The sequence below is a fragment of the Crotalus tigris genome, unplaced genomic scaffold (genome assembly GCF_016545835.1).
Source record: "Crotalus tigris isolate CLP2741 ecotype Arizona unplaced genomic scaffold, ASM1654583v1 scf7180000024460.1087499, whole genome shotgun sequence".
Classification (NCBI taxonomy): Eukaryota; Metazoa; Chordata; class Lepidosauria; order Squamata; family Viperidae; genus Crotalus; species Crotalus tigris.
The window spans coordinates 915,609-941,253 of NW_024100630.1; the positions used below are offsets into that span (position 1 = coordinate 915,609).

At 44.1% G+C, this 25,645-nt stretch overlaps 1 protein-coding gene across 1 annotated transcript; it reads left to right on the forward strand.

The window, feature by feature from the left end:
• Positions 1-6,087: 6,087 nt before the first annotated feature.
• On the forward strand, positions 6,088-24,390 carry LOC120303104 (zinc finger protein 345-like). The gene is made up of 3 exons (XM_039332280.1): positions 6,088-6,099; positions 10,448-10,567; positions 22,082-24,390. The coding sequence occupies exons 2-3, from the start codon at positions 10,480-10,482 to the stop codon at positions 24,040-24,042; spliced, it is 2,049 nt and encodes a 682-aa protein (XP_039188214.1). The 5' UTR covers positions 6,088-6,099; positions 10,448-10,479; the 3' UTR covers positions 24,043-24,390.
• Positions 24,391-25,645: the final 1,255 nt, after the last annotated feature.

Below are 25,645 nucleotides of genomic sequence, written 5' to 3' on the forward strand. Positions count from 1 at the left end.
AATATGTCGATCTCTGCTTCCTCTGCCAAGACGTACCATTCCTCAAGTCGGTGTGGGTCCCCTTGGGGCAGGCAAGCGTCATATAGATCATAGTTTAGTCCATCTTTGAAATGGCTAAGGAGGATGTCTTCTGGCCAATTCAGTTTGCTGGCAATGGCCCGGAATTCTTGTGTATATTCAGCCACCAGGCGTTTGCCTTGCCTCATCGTTTTTATCCTTTCATGGGCTATGCGATCAGCCAGGGGGTCTTCAAATCGTCTTCTCAGAGAGGACATGAAACGGTTGAAGTTACTGAGTTCTGGGGCATTGGAGTCATTCAAGTTCACCACCCAATCTGCAGCCGGTCCATCCAGGGCAGATTGCACAATCCGGATGCGGGCTTTGTCACTGGGAATGTCCTGCCCGTATTCCTCCATGTAGTTGAGGACTTGGGTTAGGAAAAACCCCAAGCATGTTGGCTCCCCTTTGAATTTCACCTCCAACGGTGGACGTCTTGGAATGGATCGGTGCCTCCGTTGTTGGTGGTAGTGTCTTCCATCCAGATTGCCATCTGTGGTCCGGTAGGGGGTGGGGGCTACTGGATCAGTAGATGTCCCCGGGGTTGCAGGTTCCACGTCCCCCTCGGTGTCTCTCCCTTTGCGGCTCCAGGAGCTGGGGCGGCCATAGGGCTCAGGATTCTCCCCTCCTAGGGAGCTAAGAGTTCTCTTCATCAGGTCAATAGCTTTCTCTAGGATCCAGTCTGAGTACGGTGCCCAGCTTCCGCCCTCTTCACTTGCGTGCAGGGATTTCTCCATCTCCTGCTTCCATTCTGGTTGCTTGGTCCCCCGTCTCAGGGTCACCTTTCTTGATTCCTTTCCCCACTCACTTTTCTTTCCAACGCCCATCGACCAGCGAGGCTTGTGGTCCTGTGTCTCCACCACTTCTTCTCCTGAGGAATCTGGCCTCTCGGATCCCAACCTCTGGCAAGGTTCCAACTGGGTCAGCGGCTCTCTTTCCAGGGAGTTTTCCCCCTCTCTTGCTCCATTTTCTGACATGGTCAATTTTTGCAAAATCCCCTGGCAAGGGTCTCCCTTCCAGGTGGATTAATTTTGCAAGTCCTGTCTAATGTAAGGACCCACCCCACTTTGCATCTTAAGAAGACAGAACTCTTGAAATAATTCTTTCAACAGGAATCCTTTATTAAGAAGAAGTGGTTGCAGGCGTGCTAGACAGGACTTGGGGTCCAAGCTCTCCCATTCAAGGTTTTTAAGGGGTTCCCCAGCAGTCCCACCCAATCACCCCCCCTTCCAGTGATAGTTTCAGGCATCACAATTCCACCCCTTTGTTCCTTTCTTCCGTCTGGATGGAGACTTCAGATAAACTACATGAAAGGTAAATAGCTCTCTTTGTTATGGTAAGGTTCTTTGGTGCTAGTTACATTCAAACTCTTTGAGGTTGCAATAAACACATTCAATTCCTTAGAAGTATACTGAAGGAAGTGAGGGCCATAAAGCCCCTTTGTTCTCCCCCTTCTCTCCCTCTTATGGCAGAATCCAGAGAAGGCAGAATTGGGGTTTTCTATATTTGATGATTAAAGATGAAATATAATTGGATTCTGACATCACCTTTGAGCAAGGTACCCCCCCTATACTATACCTGTACATCTCATGATGAGATCTAATAGTATATAGATTATCCAAGTGGAAAGTGACTTTTTTTCCTTCATTATCTGTGAGTTGAGTTGGGGATGCTGACTTTCAGTGTATTTGGGAGCAGACATCTATGTTGAATATAACTGGGCTATAAGCATAAATGACTATATAGCTGTGAATGAGTATTAGCCAGCCCTTAATCCTGATCCTAAATCTGGGTTTGGAGGATTGTGGTTTATCCTTGCTTGCCTGTAGAAATTTTAACTGTTTTTCTAAGGGCTAAAGTGGGCCTTTTCTCCCTTCAATTCACTTTCCCCTCCTCAATTCATTTTTCCTTCCTCAATTCACTCTTCTTCTGGATCATACACCTTTGGTTCTTTTCTCTCTCTATTTCCAGCAAAATTACCCCTTCCCCAATCTCTCATGTCTCTGTTGTTTCAGCTGAAGATGTAAAGGGCATGTTTGGATGTGAGATATAATGGTGCATGTAAATAAAAATTAATTTGCTTCCTTATTTTAATGGCAATGACATTTTATTATATTAAATTTTATTTACCTTTTTTGCTCTGGGCCTATCTTATTTGGAGTATGGTTTTTGACAATGGTACATATGCACACATACAGATTTGAACACATAGAGATGCTTGATCTGGTTCCTGGGCATCTGCTTTCTGGCCAGAAATAAATATTTTGTTATATCCATCCTTGATATTTTTTTTTAATGAACACTGCATAATCAGGCATGATTCTCAGGCTTTTTTGGACAACAAAATCTCTTCCCCTTATTTCCTGATCAGGGTCGAACCATTTGCTAAATGTTCAACTATTCTCAGGCATGGTTTACTTCCATCATATATTGGGCCTTCCCTGATCAGCATAAAGCTGGTTTTCCAAATTGTGTTTATTGTTGCCTCTCGTCTTTCAATTATAGTGCAGCATTCCTGAGGATGCTTAATAATCTAAACCACTTGTAATTTTTGCACTCACTATTGCTGTCTCTTCCTTTGTATAGAACAGTAATCACATTGTTGGGGACAAACGCGTTGTAAAGATCACCACTGGAACTGGAATCTCCTAAAAATATTGGAAAACATGCATTGTTATAAAACTTTACAACATAGGTCTCCGTCCAATATACGTGTCACAATTATGATGTTCTGACCATTTCACCAGGAACAGATCCTTACTAATTCCTTTGCCCTACAGTCATGGACCAAAGTTTTTTTTAAGTAGCATAGATTTGCCAGAGTAGTCCGGCAGCAAGATAGGCAGCAAATTTAATGAATAAATTTGCAGCTATCAAAATTAAAATGGCCATTGTCTCTTTGTTTACCTCCAGATGATCAAAATCCAAAGTCCTAAGAGCTGAAGGCTATACCTGTGACTTAATAGATGTGGATGAGATATTAATAAATGAATAAAATATATATAAAATGTATCCATAGATGGAGTGTCAAAAATACTTGTGTCACCTTGCGATAGGTATAGCTAGTCCTCGACTTATGACAATTGAGCCCAGAATTTGTTGTTAAGTGAGACATTTGTTCAGTGAGTTTTGGCCCATCTTATGATCTTTCTTGCCACAGTTGTTAAATGAATCACTGCAGTTGATAAGTTACTAACCCAGTTGTTAAGCAAATCTGGTTACCACATTGACTTTGCTTGTCAGAAGGTCGCAAAAAGTGATCACATGACCCTGGGACACAGCAACAGTCATAAATATGAACCAGTTGTCAAGCATCTGAACTTTGATCACATGATTGTGGGGATGCTGCAAAGGTCATAACTCTGAAAAATGGTTATGTCACTTTTTTCAGTGCCATTGTAACTTTGAACAGTCACTAAATGAACTGTTGTAAGTCGAGGACTACCTGTATTTCACATAAAGGAGAAACTTTGGAAATGGTGGAATGAAATCTAAGGATTCTTAAACATGCATTCTGAGTACAGAAAGAACTTTAAGCTTTACGTCTCACAAAATTGGTACTGCTTGTGCCTTTTTTTAAAGCAAAGGTTCCATTTGTAAATATTTTTTCTTCAATCAGTTCTGTCCCTTTATTTCCTCAAGTACTTCTTACTACCTCAGGAGACCCTTTAATCTTTCATTTTTTGTATTTTGTTTCTTAACTCTTCAAGAACCACCTATTTCTCATCCCATTTATTTATATAAAAATAGCTTCATATTTTTCCTTTAATACGTAGTTGCCATCTCCCTTGCACACTTGGCCTTTTTGAAAGGTTCCCCTCAGCCTTCTAAATTCCCACATACTTCTGCCATTTCTGAGGTAATATTTTTCTAGAACTGAATGTCTTTTGATCAGTATTCCCGCTTGGAATATGAATATTTTTTCTTCAATCGGTTCTGTCCCTTTTATTTCCTCAGGTACTTCTTACTATCTCAGGAGATCCTTTAGCTTTCATTATTTGTAATTTTGTATTTTTCAGAATTATTTGTTTCCTGTGAGGAATAAAAATTCAACTCCAAAGGTGTTGGAAAACAAAACAAGTTTTATTAAAGCTTTTGCAAAATCTGGTGGATCTCTTGGTAATTACAAATCTCAGAGATCACACTTGAATCAATTTTAGGATAGATTTTTAAACCCTATCCTGTGCATTACACTACATCCTTCCTCTTCAAACCCAGTTGATAGGTCTGAATTAGTCACAGGACCAAACCCAATTATTAGATCAAAAGCCCCTTTGTTCCTGTCTTATCTCCCCTTCCTTGTCTGTAGTATGATTTGTAACATTCTAAGGGTGTAATTTTCCTACAAGGTGAGCCTGTCAACCTAGATAATTGCAAGTAAAAAAGATTTATATCTTCACTTGTTTATCTATAAGAATGCCTGCTTTTCATCTAGAAGCTGTGTGTGTAAGAGTTCTCAGTTCGTGCTTCAGTTAAACATGGCTACACTTTGGCTATAGGATTATACTTTAAAATACTAACTCTAGGCAGTTTTATAAAGAATAAACCTTATATAAATTGAATATGTTATTCATAAACTATATGCTATTCTACAATAGTGTGCACTATTCTAAAACTATGCTTTGAGTCATTGTACATAGTTCCTCTCTATTCCTCCAGCTTATTATATCTTTCCTAAAGCACCTTAGCTAAGTGCCTCTATATACCTATTCCTTTAAGCAGAAGTGGAAAATTACATGTACTTTTATTGTATACCTCACATTTCCTAACTCTTCAAGAACTGTTTTCTCTTCCCATTTATTCATATTAAAATAGCTTCATATTTCTCCTTTAACATGTAGCTGCCATCTCCCTCACGCACTTTACCTTTTTAAAAGGTTCCCCTCGGCCTTCTACGTTTCCACATACTTCTGCCATTTCTGAGGTAATTTTTTTTCTAGAACTTGGAATACTAGTATTTTCAATATTAACTTTTTTTTTCCCCCTTCAGGATCTCCATTTTTGCTCTTCCACAGCTTCTCCCCATGCGCCACTTTTACCACCCCAAATCAGGGGCTGTTTCTCAAAAAAAAAAGGTATCTTCCAGCTGGAGAGTCCTCCCTTGAAAAAGGACATTGGGGCAGGATCCCCCACCACTACCCTCACTACTTCTTAGAGAATTTACAGAATAACTTGAGTTGGAAGGGACTCTGGAGATCATCTAATTCAGCCCCCTGCTCGAGCAAATGGCTGCCCAGTCTATTCTAGAAAGCTTCCAGTCGCTCCTCGGTCTCTTCTTTCTCCCTCAGTTGCTCCTCAGACAGGCGGGAACTCCTAGCCACGCCCCTTCCAACGGGTCTTCCTCGCGGACAGGCGGCAACTCCTAGCCACGCCCCTTCCAACGGGTCTTCTTCGCGGACAGGCGGCAACTCGTAGCCACGCCCCTTCCAACGGGTCTTCCTCGCGGACAGGGGGGGAGCTCTTAGCCCCGCCCCTTCCAACGGGTGTTCCTCGCGGACAGGCGGGAGCTCTTAGCCCCGCCCCTTCCAACGGGTTTTTCCCAAGGTTCTCAAGAGGGGAATTCCCTGGGGGGAATCCGCCAGGACAGTGAAGGAGAGGCCGGAAGGGCCACCCTCTCCTCAATATGGCCTTTCTGGGGCGAAGCACCCGCTCCCTTTAATCCTTGGAGAGAACGGGAGTGAACGAGGACGCCTAGAATGCCTTGGATGTCCGCGCGCGTGCGGCGCTGCGAAGAAGGCGGAGCTTGGCTCGTCCACCTGCATCCTCCAATATATGCTAATCTGCCAATGGATAATGTCTCCAAAGACTGTGAAATCTTGAGTTTTGATCGGGACCACTGAAATTTTGCAACTGTGTCCTCTCCCATACTGTCAGAATAAGGACAAACGGAGAGGCGGAATAACAGAATAAGTTGGGAGGGACCTTGGAGGTCATCTAGTCCAACCCCCTGCTCAGGCAGGAAACCCTATGCCATTTCAGACAAATGGCTGTCCAGTCTCTTCTTAAAAACTTCCAGCGTTGGAGCACTCACAGCTTCTGGAGGTAGGTTGTTCCACTAGTTGTTCTAAGTGTCAGGAAGTTTCTCCTTAGTTCTAGGTTGCTTCTCTCCTTCATTAGTTTCCATCCGTTGCTTCTTGTCCTGCTTTCAAGTGCTTTGGAGAAGAGCTTGACTCCCTCTTCTTAGACCATGAGCTCTAATCCCTTTTTATGCACAGAAGCTGGTTAGATGACTTTGAACTCTCAGTCTGACCCACCTCGCAGGGCTGACATTCTTTGGAAAGCAAGAGTACAAAGGGAGAGACGATGAGCTCTAATCCCCATTTATGCACAGGAGCTGGTTAGATGGCTTTGAGCCAGTTATTCTGCTCAGTCTGACCCACCTTGCAGGGCTAATGTTCTCTGGAAAACGAGGGACCCACCTTGCAGGGCTGGTGTTCTTTGGAAAACGGGGGACCCACCTTGCAGGGCTGGTGTTCTTTGGACTTTTGGATTCAAACAGGAGATTAGCCATAAAAAGGGAAAGTGGGAGGTTTTTTAAAAACAACAGGCTTTCTTTGCAAAAAAAAAAAAGGTTTCCGTTGGGAAAGTGATTATTTTCTCAACTGTGGCTTGGGAAATCGGAACAATCTCAACATAGTTTAGAAGATTATTGTTGTTGAGTTGGAAAGGATCTTGGAGATCTTCTAGTCCAAAGATGATCACTTTCCCAACGGAAACCTCTTTTTTGCAAAGAAAACCTGTTTATTATTTTTAAAAAATCCCTCGCTTTCCCTTTTTTATGGCTGCCTCCTGTTTGAATCCCAAAGTCCAAAGTTTGCCCCTTCAAACCCCTTAACTCCCCCACACACACACTTTGCTTCCTAGGATTAAAACAGGATCCTCCAGGGGGCGCTCTCTTGCCAAAAGCTTTTAGGCCAGTGGGAAGGAATCCATAGGATCTGGGAGGATCTGGAAGAGGAGGAGGAGGGAAGAGGGAGGGACCTAAATAGGGAAAAGCAATCTCTGCTTCCACTTTAAATCCCTGACCGCGGTCTTTCCGTGGAAGGAGGGAGGTGCAGCTTGCTGGGAAGGCAACTGGCGTTGGAGCAGCTGTGAGGAAGGCGTTGCACGAATCCTGCCCTGCGCGCCTCTTCTTGGAGGACGGAGTCCCAGGCCCAGGGGCAGAGTAGGGTAAGAAGCTTCCACTCTCCTCTCCCTTCAGACACTTCTGGTAACGAGATGGGGAAAGTGCTTGGAAATTATGACTTTTAAATGCTGCTTTTAGGCATCCCTCCTAAGATTGTTCCTGTAGGCACCACTCTTTCTCCCTGGAGTTGTGGAGTTCCCCACACACACACCGCCAACCACTGGAAGTTTTTCCAAAAGAGACCGGACAACCATTTTGACCAGGATAGTATAAAGCAGTGTTTCTCAACCTTGACAATTTTAAGGCATGTGGACTTCAACTCCCAGAATTCCACAGCCAGCAGCCTTGAGCAGAGGGGGTTGGACTAGAAGACCTTAGGGGTTCCCTAGGATTCTGTGTTCTGTGATAGTTTCCCATGGGATTTTTTTCCCAGTGCTGTGTCAGGTAGCCCTTGATTGAAATGGCCGCTGGCCACTTTCTCCTACAACACAGCTTGCCTCCCGGACTTGTAGCTGCCCCAGGTACTGGAAGTTTTTCAGAAATAGACCCGGATCACCATTTGACCTATAAGGCCTTCTGCCTTGCGCAGAGTTGGGGTTGGGCTAGAAGACCTTGGAGGTCCCTCCCAGCCTTAGGATTCTATGTTCTAGGATCTTTTCCCATGGGTTTTATATTAATGATGATGATGATGAGAATAATAATAATAATAACAATAGTAATAAAGTTGGAAGAGGTCTTGGAGATCATCTAGTCCAACCCCCTGCTCAGACAGGAAATCCTATACCATTTCGGACAAATGGCTGTCCCTGGTGCTTTAGTCAGGTCCAGAAGCCTTTGATTGAAATGGCTGCTGAATACCCTGGAGGAATTCCTGCTTTGCCCCTTTATTTCTTTGCTCATGCCAGACTGCCATTAACCCTGGGGGAAAGGGGGCGGGGAGGGAGCCATCAAGGTTGAGAGAGCCCAGGCCACAAGCAAGGAAATGGAATGTGGACCCATGGCCAAGCCAGCCAATCCAATTGGACATCAGGGAGATAATTGGGGGGGGAGGGCTTGAGAGAGGGGAAAGTAAGTGGGCAATCTTAGCCTGCAAACCTCATATCTGTTTTTTTTCTCCTTTCTCGTAACCACTCGTCTTTAGTAAAAGTAAAAGGTCCAATCAGTCAATTTCAACTTCTTGCGGAGGTGGGGGGGGGGAAGTTCTTGCAAAGTTGGAATTGATTGATTGAACTTTTTAGTCCCACCCAGTCTGCCATTACCACTGCAGCTACACCCACCCAATGGGCCACACCCATCCTGCCCTCGACAATGCGTAAGTGGGTTTTGGGTTGCAGTTTGGGTACTCAGTCTTTAAACGCTTCGCCATCACTGGTCTAGGCTCTTCTTAAAAATCTCCAGTGGTGGAGCACCCAAAATTTCTGGGAACAAGTTGTTCCACTGATTAATTGTCCTCCCTGTCAGGAAGTTTCTCCTTAATTCCAGGTTGCTTCTCTCTTTGATCAGTTTCCAACCACTGTTTCTTCTCCTGCCCTACTGATAACAAAACAAAATGGGTTTTGTTATCAGTAAAAAGAGCAGCAGGTCCATTTTGTACAGAGGTGGTTCAGGAAAGTTGCCCCATTCATGCATCTCGCTCAAGGCTCCATTTCAGCTGACGACGCCCCCCCCCCGTCCCGATTGAATTTGCCCGCATTTCTTCATGGGTTCCTTTTTGTTTTTCCATGTCCTTGTTTTTTATATCGCCACTCAAGAAAGATTCATTCATCAAGGAGAGAAGCAAGCTGGAATTAAGAAGAAATCTCCTAACGGGGAGGACAGTTAACCAGTGGAACATCTTTGCCTTCAGACGTTGTGGTGCTTCATCACCGGAGCTTTTAAGGAAAAAAAACTGGACGGCCCCCTTGTCTGAAATGGCACTATAGGGTCTCCTGCTTGAGCTGGGGGTTGGACTGGAAGACCTCCAGAGGTCTCTTCCAGCTCTCTAGTCTGACTCCAAAGTGCTGGGGGCAGTGTGTATTTGAAAAGAAATCATCCATTTCCTATAAGCCAGTGGTTCTCAACCTGTGGGTCGGGACCCCATTTGGGGTCGAACGACCGTTTCACAGGGGTCTCCAAACAACGCACTCCGCCATTTTTCTCCCCCTTTTCCTTAGCTGTGCTACTCCCTTTTATTCTATTGACTTTTGAAAGCCAATAGAAGAGACTCTCTTGAATAGAGTCTAATTCTATTGGCTTTCAAAAGCCAATAGGAATTGTCCAGGCTGTCTCTGCCCTGCTGAGCCCGCCAAAAGTCCCCTTCTGCAAGCGGTGCTGCACCAGTTGAGTAGTCCTCGACTTACGACCGGTTGAGTAGTCCTCAACTTACGAGCAGTTGGGGGTCGCGGCATTAAAAAGATTGAGAACCACTGCTGTAGGCTATTCCAAAGGGCAAGTGCCACCTGTGGAAAAAAAAGAGTTTTTCTTCCCTGATTATCTGACAGGGAGGGTGAACACTCAATAGAACTCCCTGAGATGGGATCTGCTTGAGGCCTCCAGGTCAAGCTCTGTGATGCTTCAGTGCATACATTCATGGCTGTGAGGCCTGCCTTTGAATCCAATCCCTGGTCCTTCCACACCTTTCAGTTTTCTCCTCACCCAGAGTCAGCTTCTGTGTGTTGTTGCTGTGGCTGCAAAGCACTCAGATAAACTGATTCTCTACTTAGCACAGAAATAGGTAAAAATCGCCCTTCCGCACTGCAGGTTCAAGAATGTCGCTAGGATGTTTGATCGCAAATTATTGCTGTTTCCCCCCCCCCACTGGTAAATAGTCCTCGACTTACGGCCACAATTGGGCCCAACATTTCTGTTGCTAGGGGAGACATTTGTTAAGTGAGGTTTGCCCCGTTTTTATGACCTTTCTTGCCACCGTTCTTAAATGAATCGCTGCAGTTAATACGTTAACTGCACTTAACGGTGGTTAAGTGATTGTCATAAGTTCACGGAAAGGGGATCACATGACCCTTTCAGGGTCATCAATATGAACCAGTTTGCCAAGCATTTGAATTTGGATCACACGCACTCGTCGTCTTAAAAGGTTCGCCATCACTGACCTAGAGGCTTTGCACTTTGTTTATTCCTTTGGAAAGATTCTCCAAAGAAGATGTTTATTTGCCCTGCTTGGAAATTTTTGCTGATGGCTTTGTTCATTATGAACAAAACTTGCATATAATTTACTGAATTTTTCATTAATAGGAATGTTCATAGAATGTTCTCTTTCTGTTTTAGGAGTTGCCACGGATATAGCTGTGTTTTTCTCCATGGAGGAAGGGGCCCTGGTGGATGCTGAGGAAAAAGCCCTGCACCAAGAGGTCATGCTGGAAAACGCAAAGAATATGGCCTCCTTAGGTAAGAGATTCTGTTAAGATGTTTATATTTATATTTGTAAAATTATTAAGATGTTTATATTTATAATAATAATAATAAAGTTGGAATGGACCTTGGAGGTCATCTAGTCCAACCCCCTGCTCAGGATGGAAACCCTACACCATTTCAGACAAATGGCTGTCCAGTCTCTTCTTAAAAAACTTCCAGTGTTGGAGCATTCACTGCTTCTGGAGGCAAGTTGTTCCACTGGTTAATTGTTCTGTCAGGAAATTGTAAATATATATATATACATTGCTTACTGGTGTACACCGCTTAGAGAGTGCTTGCACTTAAAGCGGTATATAAGTCTCATAAATAAAATAAATTTCTCCTTAGTTCTAGGTTGCTTCTCTCCTTGATGAGTTTCCATCCATTGCTTCTTGTCCTGCCTTCAGGTACTTTGGAGAATAGCTTGACTCGCTCTTCTTTGTGGCAGTTCCTGAGATATTGGAACACTGCTATCATGTCCCCCCTCGTCCTTCTCTTCATTAAATTAGATATACCCAATTCCAGCAACCGTTCCTTATATGTTTTAGCCTCCAGTCCCCTAATCATCCTTGTTGCTCTTCTCTGTACTCTTTCTAGAATCTCAATATCTGTTTTACATTGTGGTGACCAAAACTGGATGCAGTATTCCAAGTGTGGCCTTACCAAGGCATTGTAAAGTGGCATTAACACTTTACGTGATCTTGATTCTATCCCTCTGTTAATGCAGCCTAGCACTGTGTTGGCCTTTTTGGCAGCTGCAGCCCACTGCTGGCTCATATTTAAGTGATTGTCCACTAGGAGTCCAAGATCCCTCTGACAGTTACTACTATTGAGCAAGGTACCCCCTATACTATAACTGTACATTTGGTTTTTCTTGCCTAAGTGTAGAACCTTATTTTTTTCATCATTGAATATCATTTTGTTAGATAGCGCCCAGTGTTCAAGTCTGTCCAGATCCTCCTGTATCTTCTGGAGTGTTGGCTATTCCTGCCAGCTTGGTGTCGTCTGTAAATTTGATGAGTTCCCTACCTATCCCCTCGTCCAAATCGTTGATGAAGATGTTAAAGAGCACTGGGCCCAGAACAGAGCCATGGGGCACCCCACTACACACTTCCCTCCATGTAGATGCAGTTCCATTGAGGACCACACGCTGAGTATGGCGGTCAACCAGCTACGAATCCATCTGGTAGTGATGCTGTCTTACCCACATTTTTCTATCTTATCAAGTAGTAGGTTGTGATCTACTTTATCAAATGTCTTACTGAAGTCCAAGTAAATTATATCCACAGCATTCCTCTGATCCACTAATTTTGTCAGTTGGTCAAAGAATGCAATAAGATTTCTCTGGCATGATCTGTTTTTGACAAACCCATGTTGGCTTTTAGTAATGACTTTGTTTGCCTCTACATGTTCGCTGATCCGTTGTTTGATTATCTTTTCCAGAATCTTCCCTAGGTATTGAGGTCAGGCTGATAGGTCTAGGTCTATAGTTTCCTGAATTTATTTTTTTCCCATTTTTGAAGATGGGAACTACGTCAGCTCTTTCCCAGTCCTCTGCTAGTTCCCCAGTGCTCCAGGATCTTTCAAAAATATAGTTCAGTGGTTCTGAGATCATATCTGCCAGTTCCTTGAGAGCCTTGGGGTGTGATCCATCTGTTCCTGGTGATTTGAACCTGTCTAGGCTGGACAGGTGTTCACTTACCATTTTCTTGCCTATCTTAACTTGTGTTTCTAATCTGTTTTTTTTTTAATGGTACTGTTTTTGATAGGTTGGACTGTTTTTTTCCCTTTGTGTAAAGACAGATGCAAAGAATGAGTTAAATAGTTCTGCTTGCTCCCTGTTTCTTGTTACCTTCTTGCCACTTTCCCCCAATGGACCAATCATTTCCTTCACTTTTTTCTTGTTTTTTACATGTTGAAAGAAGCTTTTTTTATTATTTTTGACTTTGGTTGCAAGCCTTAGTTCATTTTGAGCCTTAGCTTTCCTCACTTCATCTTGCAAGCACGTGCTATTTGCTGATATTCTGCCTTAGTTATGTGCCCCTCTTTCCACTTTTTATACTTGTCCTTTTTATCTTTCAATTTATCAGAGTTCTTTATACAGCCATGCTGGTTTCTGTTGAGAGCTGTTATTTTTCTTCTTTGTTGGTATTGTGCTAGACTGGGCTTTTAGGTTGAAAGGATCACACACCTTGGTTCCATTTTACATGAAAGCTGGGACATGACCGTTGAAGTAAAGACAGGGATAGAAAAAGCTCGAATGGCATTCTTCAAAATGAAAAAGGTCTTCTGCAGTCATGACATAAGCCTAAGATTGAAAATCAGGCTTCTCATATGCTATATTTTTTCTATCTTGCTCTATGGAGTAGAGAGCTGGTCTCTGACAGAAGGCCACCTGAAGAGAGTAGAAGCATTTGAAATGTGGATTTACGCATAAGCTGGGTTGACAAGATCAGAAATGAGGTGATAAGCCAGCTGGGAAAGCCAAGGGAAATCCTCAAAACAATTAAAAAACGAAAATTAGAATATTTTGGACATGTGATGCGACACTCAGAAAAATACGGTATATTCCATTTAATCCTCCAGGGAAAGATTGAAGGCAAACTGTCAGAATCCAATTATATTTCATCTTTAATTATCAAACATAGAAACTCCCAATTCTGCCTTCTCTGGATTCTGCCATAAGAGGGAGAAAAGGGGGAGAGCAAAGGGGTTTTATGGCCCTCACTTCCTTCAGCACACTTCAAAGGACTGAATGTGTGTTTATTGTGGCCTCTAAGCTTTAACATATCAAAGAAGAGTAATTGCCTTTCATGTAGTTATCTGAAGTCTCCATCCAGACGGAAGAAGAAAGGGGATGGAATTGTGATACTTGAAACTATCACTGGAAGGGGGGTTGATTGGGTGGGACTACTGGGGAACCCCTTAAAACCTTGAATGGGAGAGCTTGAACCCCAAGTCCTGTCTAGCATGCCTGCAACCATTTTCTCTTAATAAAGGATTCCTGTTGGAAGAATTATTCCAAGAGTTCTGTCTTCTTAAGATGCAAAGTGGGGTGGGTCCTCACATTAGACAGGACTTGCAAAATTAATCCACCTGGAAGGAAGACCCTTGCCGGGGGATTTTGCAAAAATTTACCATGTCAGACAATGGAGCAAGAGAGGGGGAAAACTCCCTGGAAAGAGAGCCGCTGACCCAGTTGGAACCTTGCCAGATGTTGGGATCCGAGAGGCCAGATTCCTCAGGAGAAGAAGTGGTGGAGACACAGGACCACAAGCCTCGCTGGTCGATGGGCGTTGGAAAGAAAAGTGAGTGGGGAAAGGAATCAAGAAAGGTGACCCTGAGACGGGGGACCAAGCAACCAGAATGGAAGCAGGAGATGGAGAAATCCCTGCACGCAAGTGAAGAGGGAGGAAAGCTGGGCACCGTACTCAGACTGGATCCTAGAGAAAGCTATTGACCTGATGAAGAGAACTCTCAGCTCCCTAGGAGAGGAGAATACTGAACCCTACGGCTGCCCCAGTTCCTGGAGCCGCAAAGGGAGAGACACCGAGGGGAACGTGGAACCTGCAACCCCAGGGACATCTACTGATCCAGGAGCTCCCACCCCCTACCGGACCACAGATGGCAATCTGGACGGAAGGCACTACCACCCACAACAGAGGCACCGATCCATTCCAAGACGTCCACCGTTGGAAGTGAAATTCAAAGGGGAGCCAACACGCTTGGGATTTTTCCTAACCCAAGTCCTCAGCTACATGGAGGAATATGGGCAGGACATTCCCAGCGACAAAGCCCGCATCCGGATCGTGCAATCTGCCCTGGATGGACCAGCTGCGGATTGGGTAGTGAACTTGCATGACTCCAATGCCCCAGAACTCAGTAACTTCAACCGTTTCATGTCCTCTTTGAGAAGACGATTTGAAGACCCCCTGGCTGATCGCAAAGCCCGTGAAAAAATAACAACGATGAGGCAGGGCAAACGCCCAGTGGCTGAGTATACACAAGAATTCCGGGCCATTGCCAGCAAACTGAATTGGCCAGAAGACATCCTCCTTGGCCATTTCAAAGACGGACTAAACTATGATCTATATGATGCTTGCCTGCCCCGAGGGGACCCACATCGACTTGAGGAATGGTACGTCTTGGCAGAGGAAGCAGAGATCGACATATTGAAGAGGCACCGCCGAGGAAAACAATGGAGCCGCCCCCCGCCTGAGCTGACACACCAACCGGTGAAATCATCGGATACAGCCAAGAAGCAAATGAGATGTTTCAAGTGCGGAAGAGAAGGGCATCGAGCTGTAGAATGCCGCTCAAAGGCCCCCCAGCACAACCCAGACAGATCCCCAATCAACAAACCCGGAAAGTATTCAGCTAAGCCAAAAGAAACGGCCATGAGAATGATGGAAATTGCAGAAACCCCCACCTCTGCTCACCAAAGGGAAAGGACTCCAGCCTACACCACAGGGCCGGTGGATGCCTCAGATGACAGCTCGGAGGGCGAACCCCTGGTAAGTGGATGCATCACACCCATCTTCAAAACAGTGACTATATTAATCCCCCCATGCCCGAAGCTGTGAAGGTGAAAGCCTTAATAGACTCTGGCTGTACCGCTGCCTGCCCAACACTAGTGGGGAATCTGGGCATCCCATCCAGGAGACTGGAACACCAATCTCATTTGGCCAGCTAGATGGATCCATCGCAGGGGGGGTGCCAGCTACCCTAGCCACTTTGCCAATACATCTCTCCCTGGGCAACCATGAAGAGGACTTAACGTTTGTGGTGACCCAGGTATGGAATTCTAGGGATGGAATGGTTGAAAAAATGGAACCCCTGGGTAAATTGGAGGACGACAGAAATCAAATTCCCGAAGGGGGACCCTATGGACTTAAAACCCCAAGGGAGGCTACCAGAATCAAGAATAGAAAAAGCATCCATAGGAGAGGAAAAAAGATTAACAGAAATACCAGAGGAATATAGGGACCTTGCTGAAGTCTTCAGTGAGGAGAGGGCGAATGAGCTTCCCCCCCACCGACCCACAGACTGTACCATTGAATTCAAGCCTGGGGCAAAACTCCCGAAGCCCAGATTATACTCCATGAGCCCAAAGGAGAAGGAGGAAATGGAAAGATTTATAAAAAAAAACCTGGAGAGAGGTTTCATTGAGCCAGCCAAGCCTAAAGTGGCTGCCCCGGTCCTTTTTAGAGAGAAGAAGGATGGCTCTTTACGTTTATGCGTGGATTATAGGGCCCTGAATACAATCAGTGAAAGCAACCTATACCCGCTGCCCCTCATGAAAGACATGCTGTCACACCTATCGAAAGGGAAAATTTTTTCTAAACTAGACTTAAGGGAAGCTTACTATCGAGTAAGAATCAAGGAAGGGGACGAATGGAAGACTGCATTTAACTGCCCCATGGGGTGCTATCAATTCAAAGTCTTGCCATTTGGATTACAAGGGGGCCCTGCAGTCTTTATGCAATTAATCAATGACGTTCTAAGGGAGCACCTGTTTAAGGGGGTCCTTGTTTACTTGGACGACATTCTTATCTTTACCGAAACAAAAGAAGAACACGTCAAACTTGTCAGAGCGGTTTTAAAGAAGCTGCGAGCCGCTCACCTATATGCCAAACTCTCAAAATGCGAATTCCACCAGGAAAGGATAGACTACCTAGGCTATCGCATATCCCCACAGGGCATTGAAATGGACCCAGAGAAGGTCAGAGCAGTATTAGAATGGGCACCACCCCGCACAAGAAAGCAACTACAAAGTTTCCTGGGCTTTGCAAATTTTTACCGCCAATTCATCCCCTCATTTGCACAGATAGCCTTGCCCCTCACTAACTTACTAAAAACGAAGGGAACATCCTCAGTAAAACCTAGCCAGCCACTAAAATGGACAATGGAGTGCCAAGCAGCGTTTGAGAGACTAAAGAGACTTTTTTCTGCCGAACCAGTACTAAGGCACCCAGACATGGACAAACCCTTCATAATACAGGCAGATGCAAGTGATGTGGCAGTGGGGGCTGTGCTATTACAAGAAAATGATGATGCAGTATTGCAACCCTGTGCATATACATCCAAGAAACTCACGGAAACAGAACAGCGCTGGCCCGTATGGGAGAAGGAGGCTTATGGGATACGTTGGGCATTACTCACGTGGCGACAGTTCCTGGAAGGCAACAAAATCCCCTTCCAGGTATGGACTGATCACAAAAATTTAGAAGCCCTGAAAACTCCCAGGAAACTCAATCCCAAACAAGCCCGCTGGTCCCAGCATTTTCACCAATTCCAATTTAAGCTCAAACATTTACCAGGAAGAAAGAACTTCCTGGCAGATGCACTATCTCGCATGCCCCAATATAACAGCGCACGAACCACAGACTCTAGACCAATAATGGCAGAGTCACAACTGGCAGCGCCAGTAACCACAAGAACCCAAGCCAAAATAAAACCACAACTGGACAGCCAAACTGGGATTGAATTCAGAAAAAGTTTGGAAACAGATGATTGGTTCCAGAAAAACAAACATGTGTGCACAATGAGAGACGGATTGCCTTGGGTAGGGGAAAAGTTATATATACCAACAACTCAAAGACTAACTTTCATGCAACTTTGCCATGACACAAAATCAGCAGGGCATTTTGGATTTGTAAAAACTTTACACTTAATTAAACGGCAATTTTGGTGGCCATCAATAAAAAAGGACATAGAAAGTTATGTTGCCAGCTGCCCAACCTGTGCATCAGCAAAGAGGTTGCAAGGGAAATCGCCAGGGCTGTTACAACCAGTGGCAAGTCCCTCAGCCCCCTGGAGGGAAATAGCCATGGATTTTATAGTGGAATTGCCTGAAAGCAATGGGAATACTGTTATCTGGACAGTCACGGACCTATTTTCCAAACAGGTGCACTTTATCCCTTGCCAAAAAATTCCCACTGCAAAGGCCTTAGCAAAACTTTTTATCCAGCACATTTACAGATTGCACGGGGCACCCCAACGCATCATCTCTGATAGGGGAGTGCAATTTACGTCTACATTTTGGAAGGAATTTTTATCCCTCTTAGGGACCACTCAGGGACTGACATCTAGCCATCACCCTCAGACAGATGGACAAGCGGAACGCTGCCAGTCGGTACTTGAGCAATATTTGAGATGTTTTTTAAATTTCCAACAGAGTGATTGGACGGACTTACTTCCTTTTGCAGAAGTTGCCTACAATAATGCAGTCCACTCCAGCACAGGCTACACTCCTTTTCAAATAGCCAACGGCCAAAGTTTCAACCCTATGCCAGAGTTAACCCCAAAAGAACCAACGATCCCTTCACTGAAAGAATGGATGGAAAACCTACAAAACACCTGGCCAATAGTCAGAAAATCACTAGATGAAGCTAGGCGGGCATACAAAGCACAAGCCGATAAAAAAAGGGTTGAGCCTACACCATTCATTATAGGAGAAATGGTGTACTTATCTACAAAATACCTAAAGTCCCTACAGCCCTGTAAAAAACTTGGACCAAAATATATAGGACCTTTTCCAATTAAAAGGATCATAAATCCAGTAACAGTAGAATTAGAATTACCCAAAAACCTCAGGCAAATACACCCAATTTTTCATTGCAGCTTGCTGAAAAGAGAGCATCAGTCACCTCTACGGCCAAAAATCCCCCCCCCACCACCTCCAATCATGGTGGAGGGGGAACAACACTTCGAAATAAAAGAGATCCAGAAGAAGAACATTGTGGCTTCAAAATCTAAAGGACTAATTTGGACAAAACTCAGCAGCACTTTTTCATGCGGCTGCTGATAAGAACAGGATTGCCAACATGATCGCCAACGTCTGATAACGAATATGGCACAAGAAAAAGAAGGGCTTTTATTATCTCTCTTTTCAAAATTTCCCAAGCTTCTTAAGTTGTTTTCCCCTTGAGGATTCTCATCCATGGAATCCTTCCCAAGCTCTCTCTAAGTTTATTGAAATTAGCTTTCTTAAAGTCCAAGACTCTAGTTTGACTGTGTCCTATTGCTTTAGTAGCTGGAACAGTGGGGTTGTAAAATGAGTCAGAAGTTACAGTTATAGCTGATTGGTTGGAGAGAGCTGTTTCTTGTCTGAGGCATTCTATGCTGTGATTGGTTACTGTGAGTGTAAAGGAGGACTTTCCTTCTTTCCCGCCTTTTTTCCTCTGTATGCTCTGTAATTTTACCTCAGGATGACCCTGTTAGCCTGACTATCTTGTTTACTGTAAATATTGATATAAAATATATTAATTTAAACAAAAACTACAAGTTCGTGTCAGCGTCTCTGCCCTCATTTAGACACCTGCTGCGCAATTTCCTGACAGATTCTCTTTCCTCTGGATTGAAAGTGTAGTGGACGTGAGCAGCTGATCTGTTTCTCAGATGAACTCCTAGTTTCTTCCTGTATGCAGTAAACAGCAGTGTCCTTATCTGCGTTTCTACTCCTACTTAGTCTGAGAAAATGACCTCCACATTGTCTCCATGACTTTTCCATCCTAGCCAGTTTCTGATTCTGTCTATCCCACTTTATAGAGAGCTTTTTAGAAGCTGCTTTCATTTTGCTGTTTTTTGGTCTATAATGATGGGTCCACAGCTTGATCGCAAGGATGTACGGTAACTTCTAGCAAAGTTGTTTGTCTGATTGGCCAGGTCCTCAGCAGATGGGATCTGTAAACCCTAATCCATCCCATTTTTTCTCTTTTTTAGTGCTACCTACAAATGCAAGAAAAACTAGAGATACTGTAAATCTCTATGGAGATTCTCAGTCATTCAAGTCATAGTTGTCCCAAAGCTGCTTTTTCAAAAGGCAACTGAACTTTATTGGTTTTTAAGGGATTTCATTTCCTCTGGACTGAAAGGGTGGTGGAAGTGAGCAGCTGATCTATTTCTAAATTGAAATGCTATTCATTGTGTATGGTTAACTGCATTTTTACTTCTAGATGGTTTGTTAAGATGAATTAAACCCTCCACACTGTCTCCAGGAGGAGGAGAGAGAGGTGTTCTCCCATGCAGTTTCTCATCCTGTCTGTTTCACTTTGTAGTCTTAGGAATGGCTTTCATTTTGCTGATGTCAGACTTGCCCCAGTCCGATCTCTTAGGAAAGAAAGCATCTCAACTCCATTTAATTGAAATGATCGGTTCTTTTACTAAAGAAATGTTGGTTGCAGTAGAGTCAGACTACAACTAAATTTATGGAATGGAATGGAATAAGAATTAAGAGTAGAAAATAGAATAGAATAAGAATTAAGAGTAGAACAGGACAGAAACGAACAGAATAGAATAGAATAACAGAGTTGGAAGGGACCTTGAAGGTCTTCTAATCCAACCCCCTGATCAGGCAGGAAACCCTATACCAGGGGTAGGCAACCTCGGCTCTTTTATGACTCATACGGGAATTCTGGGAGTTGAAGTCCATGAATCATAAAAGAGCTGAGGTTTATTTATTTATTATTTATTTATGAGACTTATATACTGCTTTTAAGTGCAAGCACTCTCTAAGGGGTGTACACCAATAAGCAATGTATGTATATATATATATATATTTACATTGCCCCCAACAATCTGGGTCCTCATTTTACCTACCTCGGAAGGATGGAAGGCTGAGTCAACCTTGAGCCGGTGAGATTTGAACCGCTGATCTGCTGAACACAGTCAGCTAAAGTGGCCTGCAGTACTGCACTCTAAATGCTGCGCCACCTCGGCTCCTAGGTTGCCTACCCCTGCCCTATACCATTTCAGACAAATGGTTGTCCGATCTCTAGAGCAGTCACAATTTCTGGAGGCAAGTTTTCCCACTGATTAATTGTTCCAACTGTCAGGAATATTTTTTCTTAGTTCTAGGTTGCTTCTCCCCTTGATTAGGAGATACAAATGGTTTTCCCTCCTCCCAGCCCTCCTCCCATGACCAGTCCATCTTCAAGCAATAAGGATCCACCTAGGTATTTTGAGAACACTGAGATGTTTGGGGAAATCCACATTCTTTCTCAGGGTACATGGCTTCAGGTGCTGGTACAAACTGTTTCAGAGCTTCTTTGTACTTCCATTTCCCCTCCTCCCTGTTTCCCATCATGTACACACACAGGTTAATTGCCCATTTGTCCCCCATGTCCTCCCTTCTCCTAGCCATGGGTGGCAGGATGCCAGCAAGCGCCCCCCCCCCCATTTTCATGGAGATCTTCCTTAGGGACAACTAGGGGAGAATGAACATGTCCAAACTGAAAACCGGTATTTTCAAGGGAAAACTTCCTCAAGCAGAGTTAGGACATCCATCCACCCATCAATCAGAATAAACCTGAAAGGGACCTTGGAGGTCTTCTGTTCCAACCCCCTGCTCAAGCAGGAGACATCAGTCGATGCTTCCCCTTTCTCCAATGTAAATTTGGTGAACCTGTTCTCTCTCATCATCCAATTTTTGAACAAAGTCAGCTTTCAAAAGTCCCTCCTGTATCCTTTGAACTGAACCTGAAGGAGAAGCAGAGTTGATGAGGACCCACCCTGAGACTCAAAAATGATTTTCCCCAAAGCATTAGGGATTTGTATTCTGCAGTACAGGCGGCAAGAGGGAAGCCTGTGACTACTGTAGATATGAACCTAATACCATGTTTTGAACACGGCCTGCTAGAAGCAGGGAGAAGAATCACAAAAAGAGCTGTGGGAAGTCAACTCCCCAGAGAAGGAAATATTAAAAGGGCAGAAAAATATATTTCCTTCAAGGATCTTAAAGAGACAGAAAAGCATGCCCAGTTTTTCTTGATAGCCCCAGGTCTCCCTTCCCCAAGCAGAAGCCAGCTCTGTACAAATGCAGGTGTAAACCATCAGGAAAGTTTGAGCCAGAAGCTCAAGAAGACAAAGACCTAAAATCTGCATACCTCACCTGTGAGAGGACATGGTAGAATTAACTCACAAATACCAGAAAGGCACACCTAGGTCAGATTACATGACACAGGAAATACAAAGCCTGAAACAGGAACAGGAACCACTTCAAACAAAAGGCTAGATAGGGTACAAAAACCTACCGTATATGTCGACGTATAAGGCGACTTCCGCAAGCGTTAAAATCGGCGCCAAAGACGGGGGTCGTCTTATACGCCAAGTCGTCCTATACACCGGAAATACTGGTAGTTTCCGGCGGATAAGACGACGTTCTAGGAATGCGACTCGGCGTCAAAGACGGGGGTTGTCTTGTACGCCGGCATATACAGTACTACCCATGTGCTCAGGCCCTTCTTTTCTCTGGTCTTTCCTGCAAGAACCATCTTTCTGGCTTTTCAATAAACTGCTACCTTCTTTCTAAAGCAGTTGCCATATTCTTTATTTATCCCCAACTTGGATGAACCAGGATAAAGACTTTTCTTTCAACAGAGCTAAGAGAAAAATAGAAATGGTGGTGGGAGTTTCAGGAATGTTCAAATAAGGGATGCAACAAATGATGCTTAATTCCTTTTACACCACCATTTGTGTCATGTATCCTTTTTGTTCTCCCCCAAATAGGTGGTGATGTGAAGATAGAGGGTTCTAGCCAAGCAGTGGCAACACCTTTTCTAACAGTCAAAAAGGAAGATGCGGAAAAGATGAGTGAAAAGGAAAGGCTTGTGGAAAAGGAGGAGCTGAAGAAATACTCTAGTTTCCAGTGTGCAGATATCGGCTCTCTCTTGCACAGTGATGATCCCCAAGAAAAAGGAGCATGTCCAGGGTGCGGAAAAATACCCAGAGATGAATTGGGATTATGTGATTGTGTAGAGAAACAAAGTGAAAGCGGGGAATGCTCGAGAAGGACCCTTCCTCTTACTTTTCATCAGAAAATACAAGAAGGAGATAAACTGTACAAATGCACGGAGTATGTGGAAAACTTCGGTACAAGCCATTCCCTCACATCCCATAAAAACATTCCCAAAACAGGGGCTCCATACAAATGCCTGGAATTTGGAGAAAACATCAGTCAGAAAAGTCACCTGAATTCCCATCAGAGGATCCACAAAGGGAGGAAGCGGCATCAATGCATCACCTGCGGAAAGAGCTTCGGAAGGAGCACCTCTCTAACTTCCCATCAATGCATCCACAGCAAGGAGAAGTATCAATTCAGGGAGGGTAGAATGAAGCTTACCCAGAGCCAGGAACAGAATTCCTGGAAAAAAAAACCCACTGGGAATGATTCATGTAAATGCCTGGAATGTGGGAAGAGCTTCCGTTCTGCAACTCACCTCACTTATCATAATAGGATCCATTCTGGGGAAAAACCATATCATTGCACAGTGTGTGGAAAGAGCTTCACCCAAAATGGCAATTTCAATTTACATAAGAGGATCCATACCGGAGAGAAGCCGTATAAATGCACAGAGTGTGGAAAATGCTTCAAGACCCCCGGTGCCCTTACTTCTCATAAGACAATTCACATGGGGGAGAAACCCTATGAATGCCTGGAGTGTGGGAAAAGCTTTGCCAGAAGCGGTACTCTAATCTTACATAACAGGTTCCATAAAGGGGAGAAACCTTATAAATGCCTGCACTGTGGAAACAACTTTAGTCAAAAAGTGCATCTTCAGTCACACGAGAGGATCCACACAGGGGAAAAACCATTTCAATGCATGGAGTGTGGAAAGAGCTTCCGTGCCTCAGAAAAACTTACTGCCCATCGCAGAAGCCACACGGGGGAAAAGCCCTTTCAATGCCTGCAATGTGGAAAGCGCTTTGCCAGTTCTGGTGGCTTTTATGCCCACGAACGGATCCACACAGGGGAGAAACCGTACAAATGCCTGGAGTGTGGAAAGAGCTTCCGCAAATCCAGCCACCTAACTTCCCATAACAATATCCACACTGGAGAGAAACCATATCAATGTTCCGAATGTGGAAAGTGCTTTAATCAAACAAGTAACCTTAATAAACATAAAAGGATCCACACAGGGGAAAAGCCTTATAAGTGCACCGAATGTGACAAATGCTTCACCGGCTCGGGGGGCCTTGTTTGCCACAAAAGGACCCACACCGGAGAGAAACCATACGAATGCAAGGAATGTGGAAAAGGCTTTGGTCAAAAAAGAACTTTAATAATACATTACAGAATCCACACAGGGGAGAAACCATACAAATGCACAGCGTGTGGAAAGAGCTTCAGTGATCCTCAAGAACTTGTTTCCCATGAAAGGATCCACACTGGGGAAAAACCCTATAAGTGTGTAGTGTGTGGAAGGGGCTTTAGGACTTCCCGTGACCGTGGTTCCCACAAGCGGACCCACACAGGTGAAAAGCCATACCAATGTGGGGAGTGTGGAAAATGCTTTAGTCAAAATACTTCCCTTCACATGCATAGAAGAATTCACTCAGGAGAGAAACCATATAAGTGTATGGAGTGTGGAAAATGCTACAGTCGTAGTGGTGCTTTTAACTACCATAGGAGGACACATACTGGTGAGAAACCAGATAAAAGAGTTGAACGTAGAAAAGTAATTAGTTAGAATCAGTCACATAAAATCGGTAGAAAGATTCATTCACCGAAGATGCCATTAAATGTATCAAGCGTGGAAAGAGTTTTTTTTTTAAAAAAAAATAAAACTTTATTTTTCTTGTTAAAGGATTTGCTCATTGGAGAAACTACTATGAATATCTCAAGGTGATAAAGTGCTTCGGTGCCTCTTGTTTGCTTATTCCCATAAATTGATTTAGCTGGAAGAAACCGTAGAAATACATTGAATGTTGAAAGTGTTTCTGAAGCACCAGAAACCTTACTTTCCATACGTCTATGGAGATTCTCAGTCATCCAGATCATGGTTGTCCCAAAGGTGCTTTTTCAGGAGGCAATTGGACTTTCTTGTTTTTCTTCGAAGACGTTTCGTTTCTCCTCCGAGAAGCTTCTTCAGCTCTGACTGGATGGTGGGGAATGGAAGGATTTATACTCCTTGCAGAAAGCTGGTCATTTGCATTCTTTTACAAACATCTTTGAAGACATTTTCTTTTCTTTGAAGACATTTAGCTATGCACTTTGGGATGAACACCCTTCGATTGGACCTGTGCTTGTCTTCAACAGCGAAGGACAGAAAACATCCTACAGCCAAGAAGACTCCACCCCCATTTGCACCACTCAGGCCATCCTGAGGACGCAGATAAATCTCCAAATGGCCTCAAGGACTCTCTAAAAGAATGCAAATGACCAGCTGTCTGCAAGGAATATAAATGCTTCTTGATTCCCACCACCCAGTCAGAGCTGAGGAAGCTTCTTGCGTGAGAAGTGAAATGTCTTCAAAGAGAAACAAAAAAGTGCAGTTGTCTTCTGAACAAGCAGCTTTGGGGCTTACTTTCCATAAAAAGACAGGTAAATGAAGGGGGTCTTAATGGAGCTTTGACCTGAAAAGTATCTCATTTAAGCAGTGGTTCTCAACCTGTGGGTCGGGACCCCATTTGGGGTCGAACGACCATTTCATGGGGGTCGCCAAACAACGCAGTCCGCCATTTTTTTCCCCTTTTCCTTAGCTGTGCTACTCCCTTTTATTCTATTGGCTTTTGAAAGCCAATAGAATAGACTCTCTTGAATAGAGTCTAATTCTATTGGCTTTCAAAAGCCAATAGGAATTGTCAGGCTGTCTCTGCCCTGCTGAGCCCGCCAAAAGTCCCATTCTGCAAACGGTGCTGCACCAGTTGAGTAGTCCTCGACTTACGACCGGTTGAGTAGTCCTCAACTTACGACCAGTTGGGGGTCGCGGCATTAAAAAGGTTGAGAACCACTGCATTAAAGGATCCACATAGAAGGGAACTCATATCCTTCATGACATACTGGAAGCGATTCAGAACCGAAACAACCTTAATTCCTATGGAAGAACACATATTGGGGAGAAACAACGCGTCACAAGCGCAGAAGCGATTTTTATGCACAATTCTTCATTTTCTACCCCATAGGAAGATGAAACTTTAAAAATGAAGGCTCTTAAACAGGCAAATAGTTTATCTGAACTCCAAACTTCGCCCCAGTTCTGTTTCTGACTTTTCTGCTGATACTTAACATTTAAGGCAGGGATCCCCAACCTGTGGGGCCTGAGGGCTTTGCAACTGAGCCATGGACGAGTG